The sequence below is a fragment of the Salvelinus namaycush genome, chromosome 6, assembly GCF_016432855.1.
Source record: "Salvelinus namaycush isolate Seneca chromosome 6, SaNama_1.0, whole genome shotgun sequence".
NCBI classification, from domain to species: Eukaryota; Metazoa; Chordata; class Actinopteri; order Salmoniformes; family Salmonidae; genus Salvelinus; species Salvelinus namaycush.
Window position 1 is genome coordinate 52,494,765 of NC_052312.1, and position 13,342 is coordinate 52,508,106.

Consider the following 13,342-nt stretch of genomic DNA (forward strand, 5'->3'; position numbering starts at 1 on the left):
ACATAATATTGATTATCCCTTACATAATATTGATTATCCCTTACATAATATTGATTATGCCTTACATAATATTGATTATGCCTTACATAATATTGATTATCCCTTACATAATATTGATTATCCCTTACATAATATTGATTATCTCTTACATAATATTGATTATCTCTTACATAATATTGATTATCTCTTACATAATATTGATTATCTCTTACATAATATTGATTATCTCTTACATAATATTGATTAGATGGTACAACTTGAATTGAAGGATTTCCCCTTTTGCCTTGCCATTGGCAGGATGCTTTTACACAAGGAAGTGAATCCTCCATAATACCTTATTTAAAGGGGTATTTTTCTTTGTTTTCATGTTTGTTTTCATGTTTGTTTTCATGTTTGTTTTCATGCTGTTTACAGTATATGTCTAGTGGTCAGAGGTTGTTTCTGGACAGGAATGTTATTCTTAATGGAAATTCAGTCCACCACTGGGTCTTGTCTGATCTACACATCTATAGATGGAACCGGTGCAATATTCCCTATTTCTCCATCTCTCTACTAAACCACTGGTTTGTTACTCATACACCGCATATGGTTGTCACATGGATAGAAGTAGTGAAATAACACAAACATTCTGAAAGCGGCTAAAACTTTATTTTAAAGAAAAATATAATAATAATCGTAATATTTTATTAGACATATTTATTGAGATTGTTCCCAGTAATCAACATACACAGTAGATAGGCTAAGGAATACAGGATGAATAAGGTTATAAAACAATTATAATTTCCTCTAAGTGGAGAACGTTATGATCCCCAAACTACAGCAGTGACTGATATAAAGTACATTTAAAATAGTAGTTTTATGTCAGTGTATATATTTCACCAACAGAAAATGAACGGCGCCGGACAGCTGTATACCCAATGTGACATTTTATGCCTTTCCCTAACCTAAACCCAAACCTCAGTGAAGCTATACCTGAACTTAACCTAACATTAACCATAACCCAAACCTCAGTGAAGCTATACCTGAACTTAACCTAACATTAACCATAACCAATTAAGTTTTTCTTCTGCCGGTCGAATATCCAATTCCTCGTCCTATACATTGGGACGAATTTCAGCATAGTTTTTAATGACAGAAGAGAAGCGAATGACTTTGACCTCTTTGGCGTTGGTCTTCTTGTCGTCCCACTGGTACTCTGGAGACAACAGCTTGTTGGGCTTGTTGTAAAGCAGGTACCTGTTGAGGTGACTCTCCTCCTGCCAGGCAGCCTCGATGGAATTCCTCGCGTCCTCTTCAAGCTGGTTCCGACATACCTTTGTTAGTGTGTACACATCCTCCACGAACCCTCCGAACACAGCCCCGGCGTAGTAGTAGTCTCCCTCATCCATGGGGATGTAGGCTGTCGAGGCTGGACGCCGTTCATACGAGAAGCGGTCCCGGGGCTGATTGTATAATTCTGGGTGAATCACAGCAACCAGCCTGCCCAGAGACTCGGCCCCCCAGCGAGCGTGGAACTTGCTGTCCACGTCCAGACAGAAGATGTAGTCGGCCTCCCTGCTGATCTGACGTTCGATGGCTGTCTGGATGATCTCCATCCTCCGGGCTGATATCTCCTGCCAGCGGTTTGAACCTGGGACCTGGATCACACTCAATTGTCTCCCCTGGGACATGGTCACTGATGGAACATTATCGGGACGATCAGTGAAAACATAGTAGCGCACGTTGAAGTCGACCAGGAAGTGCTTCTCTGCTGTCTCCAGGAAATCTCGGAGAAAGCGGACGTATCTGTCAGAATTTAAAACAAACAGGTAACTGCCAAAATATAGGAAATAGAGAGATGGGCCACCACGAGTCACCTTGGACCACCACGAGTCACCTTGGACCACCACGAGCCACCTTGGGCCACCACTAGCATCCTTGGGCCACCATCAGCCACCAGAACCGGTCTAATGCACCTTGGCAAAGATTCTACAAGTGTCTGAACAGAGTGTTGGGCCACCACGAGCCACCAGAACAGCTCTAATGCACCTTGGCAAAGATTCTACAAGTGTCTGAAACTCTATAGGAGGGATGCAACACCATTCTTCATAATTTTGAGTTTTGATAATTTGGTGTTTTGTTGATGGTGGTAGATAACGTTCTCTCAGACACCGCCTCATTTGGATTGAGATCTAGTGACTGTCATATGGTTTACATCGTTTTCATGCTCATCAAACCATTTATTGACCACTTGTGCCCTTTAAATGGGGGCATTGTTGTTCTGGGGGCAGAGCCATGGTAGCTAAACGAATGACCAAAATAAATGGCTATCCCAGCCTTTTTACACATGACCGTAAGCATAATGGGATGCTAATTGCTTAATTAACTCAGAATCCACACCTGTGTGGAAGCACCTGCATTCACTATACTTTGTATCCCTCATTCACTAGTGTTTTCCATTATTTTGTCATTTACCTGTACATAACATAAGGGTTTAAGGTGCCTTGCACAAGGGTACAACGGCGGTATCAGGCACCTGAGATTCTGATGCCAGCAACCCTCTGTAACTGTATGGTCATTCTCATAGGACTGTATAGGACATTCTCAACAGTTTCTGACCAGAAATTACAGTCTACCAGAAAATATACAAATGAGTACAGTTATTCAAATCTTAGCCAAGCCATGGAGCATGACATCATGATATTGTATTACCTGCCATGTGACATGAGCTGGTTATGTCCTTATACACTGAGTGTACAAAACATTAACAACACCTTAATATTGAGTTGCTTCACCTAAAGTGTTCCACAGGGATGCTGGCCCATGTTGACCTCAATGCTTCCCATAGCTGGTTATGTCCTCATACACAGAGTGTTTTTTTTGTCTTGCCCATTCACCATCGGAATGGCACACATACACAATCCATGTCTTAAATGTGTCGAGGCTTAACAATCCTTCTTTAAACCTGTCTCCTTCCCTTTGTCTACAACTGATTGAAGTGGATTTAACAAGTGACATCAATAAGGGACCATAGCTTCCACCTGGATTCACCTGGTCAGTCTGTTATGGAGAAAGCAGGTGTTCATACTGTTTTGTACACTCAGTGTAATTTCAATGTTGTCAAAATATTGATAGTTTAACTTCCCTTTTGAACATTTGGGAAAAGTTGTAGGCTACTCACTTTCCAACGGCAAACACTGTGGTTGCTATGGTGAGGTTCATGGACTTGTAGATTATGTCGATGAGGTCAGGGTCAAAGGTTCCTTGCCAGACGATGGGTGCCAACCATGGGGTGACTGCCACCACATCAGTACGACTAAAGAAACAAAACAAGATCAAGCCTGACTGTATTGTACTGATTATTACCTCAATGTTTACAGATATACAGATCAAGCCTGACTGTATTGTACTGATTATTATCTCAATGTTTACAGATATACAGATCAAGCCTGACTGTGTTGTACTGATTATTACCTCAATGTTTACAGATATACAGATCAAGCCTGACTGTATTGTACTGATTATTACCTCAATGTTTACAGATATACAGATCAAGCCTGACCGTATTGTACTGATTATTACCTCAATGTTTACAGATATACAGATAAAGCCTGACTGTATTGTATTGATTATTACCTCAATGTTTACAGATATACAGATCAAGCCTGACTGTATTGTACTGATTATTATCTCAATGTTTACAGATATACAGATCAAGCCTGACTGTATTGTACTGATTATTACCTCAATGTTTACAGATATACAGATCAAGCCGGACTGTATTGTACTGATTATTATCTTAATATTTTTGCAATTTAAGGTCCATGAAAAGACGTGTGGTATACTAGGCTACATGCTGATGTGGAAGATAACAATGATATGTAACTAACATAAGGTAACAACACTACTCACCCCACCAAGACACTGGGCTGCTTGTACAATAGCCTGGGAGAACAAAATGCAATTCATTAGTTAACTGCGTCATTGTAATGACGAGATGTATTACACTCTCATAGAAAGTTGCTAGTGCCAAAAAGGGTTTTCATCTTTTCTACTGTAGTGGAAACCTTTTTTATATTGGTTCTTTGGATAATCCTTTTTATAACTATTTTTAGAACTGCTGAGGTTTGTGTGTGGGTTTTCTGTGATAGTTTTTTTTAAACAATGTTAAACGATGAAATGTCCGGTAGAATATGAATATTAAAGTCTGGTTTGAGTTGTCAAGAACATTTTAAATTGTTTACTTTATTTGATTCCCAATTGTATTTTGTACAGTATATTTATAGTAATCTATATGGTTGATTTTATATTATTCAAGCCTTAGAATAAAAAATTGGCTGACTTTGATATGCGTACTAAGAATATAGTATGGTTTGGTAAGTTTTTAGTTAATAGTACCTAACTAAATCAAGGTAATCAGTTTCCAAAAATGGTTTGAGTAAGGTCCTAAGAATCTGAGTTTCATTGAAGTTAATATTTTGAGATGGTACAACTATTGCACTACTCAATGAAGTTGAGTAAAGATAAAGCATAGCAATTAAATATGCAGCAATTACATTATTTAAACATATTTTTATGATAAGTACATAAAAAAAATAAAGTTTGTATAAGTACATGTAATTCAAAAAGATTTAGGTGGAACCTTACTTTTTACTTTTGAGTTTAACTAACATTTTTCGATTTAATCTGTTTCTTACAAACATTTGAGTTCACGGAACTTATCTGGTTTTACAGTGAACATGGTGTGAGCTATTCTTATAAATCTGCTAGAGAACTAGTTTGGATTTAAGTATAGCTTTTGTATTACTGAAGCCTTTATTGAGAGGTCTAATGCTTTAGTGTATAAATAGGCCCGTTTAATTTTTTCTGGCATACCGTTCCAAGTAAAATGTAATATTTTTTGCTCCTGTAATTAAAAAAACTAGTTGGTAGGTGTAGTCAAGGCCATAAGGAAATAGGTAAACTGGGGTATAACTAAAGAGTTAATCAGGGGGATTTTTCCACAAATAGACAGATATTTTCCTTTCCATTGTAGCAAGATCTCATCTATTTTTGTTAACTTTCTATTAAAATATATTGTAGTGAGAAAATGTCTTTCTTTCGGGATATGAATACAGAGTATGTCAACTTCGCTGTCAGACCATTTTATTGGTAAACTACACGGTAATAAAAAAACATCTAGTGATCCAATACGTAATATAGTAGTACACTTGTTTAAATTTGGTTGTAATCCAGAGAGGATTGAATAATTGTCTAGATACTCTATGAGGCTGTGTAGGATTTATAAGAAAACATTAATAGTCAGCGGACAATGACACCTTTGGTTTTATGGATTTCCAATCCCTTGATATTATTGTAGGATCTGATTTTAACAGCTAAAATTTTGATGGCAAACATAAATAGATATGCCGATAGTGGACAACCTTGTTTTACTCCTCTTGACAGTTTAATACTTCCTGAGAAGTAGCCGTTATTTACTATTTTCCACCTAGGGTCACTAAAACATAACTTTAACCTATTGTATTAGAGATTCTCCAAAATTGAAATATTCCAGGCATTTAAATCTAAATTACAGGCGTACTTTATCAAAAGCCATTTCAAAGTCAGCTATGACTTTCATGGTATTCTGTTGTTTCCAGACTTGTCTTATCTCCTTATGGCTGAAGGGGCAGTAATGAGTAGCTTGGATGAAAGTGCCCAGAGTAAACGGCCTGCTCCTATGTCATAGTTGCTAATATATGCATATTATTATTAGTATTGGATAGAAAACACTCTGAAGTTTCTAAAACTGTTTGAATTATGTCTGTGAGTATAACAGAACTCACATGGCAGGCAAAAACCTGAGAAGTTCCACTTCCTGTTTTTATTTTTTCTGGGGGTGCCAGATTTTCAACCAAGCTCTCATTGAAATTACAGCGAGATATTGATGTGTTTTCACTTCCTACGGCTTCCACTAGATGTCAACAGTCAATAGAACTTTGTCTGATGACTCTAATGTGAAGGGGGGCCGAAGGAGACAGGAATTAGTCACCACTGCCACGAGCCGGCCATGCTTTCACCATGCGCGTTCACATGAGGAGGACCTCCGTTCCACCGCTCATCTGAAGTCAATCTAATTCTCCGGTTGGAACGTTATTCAAGATGTATGTTAACAACATTCTAAAGATTGATTCAGTACATCGTTTGACATGTTTCTACTGACTGTAACGGAACTGTTGGACATTTCGTCACGTTATAGTGGACGGTAGTGGACGCGCTACCGCTACCATCCACAGAGAGGAGCTGGCGTTGAGAGCGCTGCAGAGTGAGAGTCGAGTGAGAGCGCTCCTCGCGTGCTGAGGAGCGTGACACCAGTCCGGTGTCATGTGCACCTGTTTCACGCATCTGGCTTCCGGTGCGCCTCCCCATTCCGTTGACCGTCTTTGGAGGTTCCGGACCGCAGACCGTCTCATTCCGTTGACACGCACCTCAGGGCGCACTCGCCCTGAGGTGCGTGTCATCAGCCCGGTGCCACCTGTACCGGTCCCACGCATCAGGCCTCCAGTGCGCCTCCACAGTCCAGTACGTCCTGTTGTGCCTCTTCCCCGCACTCGCCCTGAGGTGTGTGTCATCAGCCCGGTGCCACCTATACCGGTCCCACGCATCAGGCCTCCAGTGCGCCTCCACAGTCCAGAGCTTCCGGCGACAGTTCCCAGTCCAGAGCTTCTGGCGACAGTTCCCAGTCCAGAGCTTCTGGCGACAGTTCCGTCCAGAGCTTCCGGCGACAGTTCCCAGTCCAGAGCTTCCGGCGACGTTTCACAGTCTGGAACCTCCAACGACAGTCCACAGTCCGGAACTTCCTGAGACGGTCCACAGTCCGGAACTTCCTGAGACGGTCCATGGTCCGGAACCTCCTGAGAAGGTCTACGGTCCGGAACCTCCTGAGACGGTCTACGGTCCGGAACCTCCTGAGAAGGTCTGCGGTCCAGAACCTCCTGAGATGGTCTACGGTCCAGAGCCTCTTGAGACGGTCTGCGGTCCGGAACCTCCTGAGAAGGTCTACAGTCCAGAACCTCCTGAGATGGTCTACGGTCCAGAGCCTCCTGAGACGGTCTGCGGTCCGGAACCTCCTGAGACGGTCTGCGGTCCGGAACCTCCAAAGACGGTCAGCAATCCAGAACCTTCAGCAGGGGTTCTCAGTCCAGAGCCTCCTGCGACGATCTACGGTCCGGTGCCTCCGGTGACGACCCACGGTCCGGAGCTTCCGGCGACGATCCCCGCACCAGAGCTGTCATGGAGGATGAAGTATCTACGATCGGAGTGGGTACTTCGCCACACATTGGAGCCGCCCCCAACGTCCTGTGTCATTCATCGTAGATTCCACCCGGACCCTCCCCTATTGAGTCAGGTTTTGCGGTCAGAGTCCGCACCTTTGGGGGGTGGGGTACTGTCACGCCCTGACCATAGAGAGCTGTTTATTCTCTATGTTGGTTGGGGCGTGATAGTGACTAGGGTGGGTCAAATAGGTGATTAATGGTTTATGTTGGCCTGGTATGCTTTCCCAATCAGAGACAGCTGTTTATCGTTGTCTCTGATTGGGGATCATATTTAGGCAGCCATTTCCCCTTTGTCTACAGATAGTTGCCTGTGTGCACACCAGTAGCTTCACGTTTAGTTCGTGCTTTTGCTGTTTTTGTTTTGTGTTCATATTAAATAAAGAAAATGTACGCCTACCACGCTGCACCTTGGTCCAATCCTTACGACGATCATGACAGTATGTCTATATAGGTATGTGTATATGTGTGCATATGTGTATGTACATGGATATATATATTTACATAAAAAATATACTGGGGATTGGAAATTATCCAGACAATTACATTGATGGAAGCAACAATTTTTCCGCAATATTAAGCTGATCCACCCCTTAAATAAAAAAAATGTAAATTAAAAAAATGTAAAAAAGTGTTTGTCCTCAGGCCCCTAATCCATTACCACATTTCTACAACACAGAATGTGCACACGTGTGTGTATAGTTCATATGTTATCGTGTGTATGCATGTGTCTTTGACTATGTTAGTCTTGCTTCACAGTCACCGCTGTCCCATAAGGTGTATTTTTATCTGGTTTTAAGTCTAATTTTACTGCATCAGTTACTTGATGTGGAATAGAGTTCCATGTAGTCATGTCTCTATGTAGTACTGTGGAATAGAGTTCCATGTAGTCATGGCTCTATGTAGTACTGTGGAATAGAGTTCCATGTAGTCATGTCTCTATGTAGTACTGTGGAATAGAGTTCCATTCCATGTAGTCATGTCTCTATGTAGTACTGTGGAATAGAGTTCCATGTAGTCATGTCTCTATGTAGTACTGTGGAATAGAGTTCCATGTAGTCATGTCTCTATGTAGTACTGTGGAATAGAGTTCCATGTAGTCATGTCTCTATGTAGTACTGTGGAATAGAGTTCCATGTAGTCATGTCTCTATGTAGTACTGTGGAATAGAGTTCCATGTAGTCATGTCTCTATGTAGTACTGTGGAATAGAGTTCCATGTAGTCATGTCTCTATGTAGTACTGTGGAATAGAGTTCCATGTAGTCATGTCTCTATGTAGTACTGTGGAATAGAGTTCCATGTAGTCATGTCTCTATGTAGTACTGTGGAATAGAGTTCCATGTAGTCATGTCTCTATGTAGTACTGTGGAATAGAGTTCCATGTAGTCATGTCTCTATGTAGTACTGTGGAATAGAGTTCCATGTAGTCATGTCTCTATGTAGTACTGTGGAATAGAGTTCCATGTAGTCATGTCTCTATGTAGTACTGTGGAATAGAGTTCCATGTAGTCATGTCTCTATGTAGTACTGTGGAATAGAGTTCCATGTAGTCATGTCTCTATGTAGTACTGTGGAATAGAGTTCCATGTAGTCATGTCTCTATGTAGTACTGTGGAATAGAGTTCCATGTAGTCATGTCTCTATGTAGTACTGTGGAATAGAGTTCCATGTAGTCATGTCTCTATGTAGTACTGTGGAATAGAGTTCCATGTAGTCATGTCTCTATGTAGTACTGTGGAATAGAGTTCCATGTAGTCATGTCTCTATGTAGTACTGTGGAATAGAGTTCCATGTAGTCATGTCTCTATGTAGTACTGTGGAATAGAGTTCCATGTAGTCATGTCTCTATGTAGTACTGTGGAATAGAGTTCCATGTAGTCATGTCTCTATGTAGTACTGTGGAATAGAGTTCCATGTAGTCATGTCTCTATTCTATGTAGTACTGTGGAATAGAGTTCCATGTAGTCATGTCTCTATGTAGTACTGTGGAATAGAGTTCCATGTAGTCATGTCTCTATGTAGTACTGTGGAATAGAGTTCCATGTAGTCATGTCTCTATGTAGTACTGTGGAATAGAGTTCCATGTAGTCATGTCTCTATGTAGTACTGTGGAATAGAGTTCCATGTAGTCATGTCTCTATGTAGTACTGTGGAATAGAGTTCCATGTAGTCATGTCTCTATGTAGTACTGTGGAATAGAGTTCCATGTAGTCATGTCTCTATGTAGTACTGTGGAATAGAGTTCCATGTAGTCATGTCTCTATGTAGTACTGTGGAATAGAGTTCCATGTAGTCATGTCTCTATGTAGTACTGTGGAATAGAGTTCCATGTAGTCATGTCTCTATGTAGTACTGTGGAATAGAGTTCCATGTAGTCATGTCTCTATGTAGTACTGTGGAATAGAGTTCCATGTAGTCATGTCTCTATGTAGTACTGTGGAATAGAGTTCCATGTAGTCATGTCTCTATGTAGTACTGTGGAATAGAGTTCCATGTAGTCATGTCTCTATGTAGTACTGTGGAATAGAGTTCCATGTAGTCATGTCTCTATGTAGTACTGTGGAATAGAGTTCCATGTAGTCATGTCTCTATGTAGTACTGTGGAATAGAGTTCCATGTAGTCATGTCTCTATGTAGTACTGTGGAATAGAGTTCCATGTAGTCATGTCTCTATGTAGTACTGTGGAATAGAGTTCCATGTAGTCATGTCTCTATGTAGTACTGTGGAATAGAATAGAGTTCCATGTAGTCATGTCTCTATGTAGTACTGTGGAATAGAGTTCCATGTAGTCATGTCTCTATGTAGTACTGTGGAATAGAGTTCCATGTAGTCATGTCTCTATGTAGTACTGTGGAATAGAGTTCCATGTAGTCATGTCTCTATGTAGTACTGTGGAATAGAGTTCCATGTAGTCATGTCTCTATGTAGTACTGTGGAATAGAGTTCCATGTAGTCATGTCTCTATGTAGTACTGTGGAATAGAGTTCCATGTAGTCATGTCTCTATGTAGTACTGTGGAATAGAGTTCCATGTAGTCATGTCTCTATGTAGTACTGTGGAATAGAGTTCCATGTAGTCATGTCTCTATGTAGTACTGTGGAATAGAGTTCCATGTAGTCATGTCTCTATGTAGTACTGTGGAATAGAGTTCCATGTAGTCATGTCTCTATGTAGTACTGTGGAATAGAGTTCCATGTAGTCATGTCTCTATGTAGTACTGTGGAATAGAGTTCCATGTAGTCATGTCTCTATGTAGTACTGTGGAATAGAGTTCCATGTAGTCATGTCTCTATGTAGTACTGTGGAATAGAGTTCCATGTAGTCATGTCTCTATGTAGTACTGTGGAATAGAGTTCCATGTAGTCATGTCTCTATGTAGTACTGTGGAATAGAGTTCCATGTAGTCATGTCTCTATGTAGTACTGTGGAATAGAGTTCCATGTAGTCATGGCTCTATGTAGTACTGTGGAATAGAGTTCCATGTAGTCATGTCTCTATGTAGTACTGTGGAATAGAGTTCCATGTAGTCATGTCTCTATGTAGTACTGTGGAATAGAGTTCCATGTAGTCATGTCTCTATGTAGTACTGTGCGCCTACAAAAGTCTGTTCTGGACTTGTGGACTGTGAAGAGACCTCTGGTGGCATGTCTTGTGGAGTATGCATGGGTGTCCGAGCTGTGTGCCAGTAGTTCAAACAGACAGCTCCGTGCTTTCAACATGTCAATACCTCTCACAGATACAAGTAGTGATGAAGTCATCTCTCCTGCGCTTTGAAAATGTCAGTGAAGACACTTGCCAGCTGGTCAGTGCATGCTCTGCATACACGTTGTGGTAATCCATCTGGCCCTGCGGCCTTGTGAATGTTAACCTGTTTAAAGGTCTTACTCACATCGGCTACGGAGAGCATGATCACACAGTCATCCGGAACAGCCGTTGCTCTCATGCATGGTTCAGTGTTGCTTGCCTCAAAGCGAGCATAGAACGCATTTAGCTCATCTGGTAGGCTCGCTTCACTGGGCAGCTCGTGGCTGGGTTTCCCTTTGTAATCCATAATAGTTTCCAAGCCCTGCCACATCTGACGAGCATCAGAGCCTGTGCAGTAGGATTCAGTCTTGGTTCTGTATTAACGCTTTGCCTGGTTGATGGTTAGTCGCAGGGCTTCGTGGGGTTTCTTATAAGTGTCCAGATTTGAAAGCAGCAGCTCTAGCCTTTAGCTCAGTGCAGATGTTGCCTGTAATCCATGGCTTTTTCTTTAGGATATGTACATACGGTCACTGTGGGGACGACGTCGATGCATATTCCAATTTGTGCTAGCAAAACAGTCCTGTACCTTAGTGTCTATTTCATTGGACCACTTCCATATTGAGTGCATCACTGGTACTTCCTGGTTGAGTTTTTGCTTGTAAACAGAAAATAAGAGGAATGGCGTTATGGCCAGATTTGCAAAATGGAGGGTGAGGGAGAGCTCTGTATGCATCTCTGTGTGACCTAGAGGTTTTTTTGCATGTTGATAAATGGATTTTGTCTGTTTGAGATTGGAGCCTGGGGTTTGATGGTCTATTGGAATAGTTAACTGTTTGTCTGTGTCCTTGTGTTGGGGAAGGGGTTGGGTCTGGGCTGGCTGTTGTTGGATGGAGATGGCATTTGTAGTTGGTCTGTGTCCTTGTGTTGGGGGAGAGGTGGGATCTATTGTACCCAATGAGTGAAAAGTATCCCATCCTCTCAACCCCATGCCCTCTTCAACTTACTCTCCAACACTTTGGGGGATAAAGTGATATATTTACATGCTGGTAACAGGTAGCCTTGTAGCATTATTAAGACTTGTCATGTGATCACTGACCGGACTAAGTCGCTAATGTAATCTTCACTGACCACAATGAGAATGGATTGTGTTTGTGATGTATCGTTGCTCATCAGACATTTTCCATTCTTACAAAACTGATGTCTTCAGCATCAGGGGAAATCATTATGTTCATACGTGTAATAGCTCTTCAATGATCTATACAACATCTGGTTTAATAATAATATCAACATTACATATGTGTAATTTCACATCTGCGGTGATAGATCACGACTTGTGTAATGTTTTACCTGACATTACATAATCTGTTGTAAAGAGACATCAATCACATACAACCTCTAACTTAGTCTTAATTAACATAACTAAAGCCCACAGCCACTGGAGGACACACCCCTACCTAATTACCAACCCCCCCCAAATCAGTTCTCCACCAACCTCATGTTTACATCCATGGGTTAAACCACGTGGATAAAAAACTACATTGAAATTCCATTAATTATTTTGTTCTAGAGATTGTTGCTGATGTACTCAGAGACAGATTCATTGCGGTGAAGAAACTAACGTCCATGGGCGTGGCGTAGAGTTTGGCCAGGAGCATGGAGTTTGGACAGGAGCATGGAGTTTGGACAGGAGCATGGAGTTTGGACAGGAGCATGGAGTTTGGACAGGAGCATGGAGTTTGGACAGGAGAATGGAGTTTGGACAGGAGCATGGAGTTTGGACAGGAGCATGGAGTTTGGACAGGAGCATGGAGTTTGGCCAGGAGCATGGAGTTTGGACAGGAGCATGGAGTTTGGCCAGGAGCATGGAGTTTGGACAGGAGCATGGAGTTTGGACAGGAGCAAGGAGTTTGGACAGGAGCATGGAGTTTGGACAGGAGCATGGAGTTTGGCCAGGAGCATGGAGTTTGGACAGGAGCATGGAGTTTGGACAGGAGCATGGAGTTTGGACAGGAGCATGGAGTTTGGACAGGAGCATGGAGTTTGGCCAGGAGCATGGAGTTTGGGTAGCCAGCCAAATGGTGAATGATGGTACAGTAAAATACAGATACCCACCTTTCTGGAGAGACGAGGTTCTGTACTCTGCTCCTGAATATGGGCTTACTCAGACTGTATGAATAGAAAGACATAGTAAAATGATTAATGATGGCTGTACAGTATACATAATACACATACTGAATCTATTGTAACTATTATCTATAGCAGCTACATAGACCATCAGACTGTTAAATAGCCATCACTAGCCAG

General features: G+C 41.6%; 1 protein-coding gene across 1 annotated transcript; it reads right to left on the reverse strand.

Annotated features, from left to right (window-relative positions):
- Nucleotides 1-1,094: 1,094 nt before the first annotated feature.
- Nucleotides 1,095-13,092, reverse strand: LOC120049185 (globoside alpha-1,3-N-acetylgalactosaminyltransferase 1-like). Its single transcript, XM_038995413.1, has 4 exons — nt 12,632-13,092; nt 3,892-3,924; nt 3,161-3,295; nt 1,095-1,785 (listed from the first exon to the last, which is right to left on the reverse strand). Exons 1-4 carry the CDS (start codon nt 13,090-13,092, stop codon nt 1,095-1,097), a joined length of 1,320 nt encoding a protein of 439 aa, XP_038851341.1.
- Nucleotides 13,093-13,342: the final 250 nt, after the last annotated feature.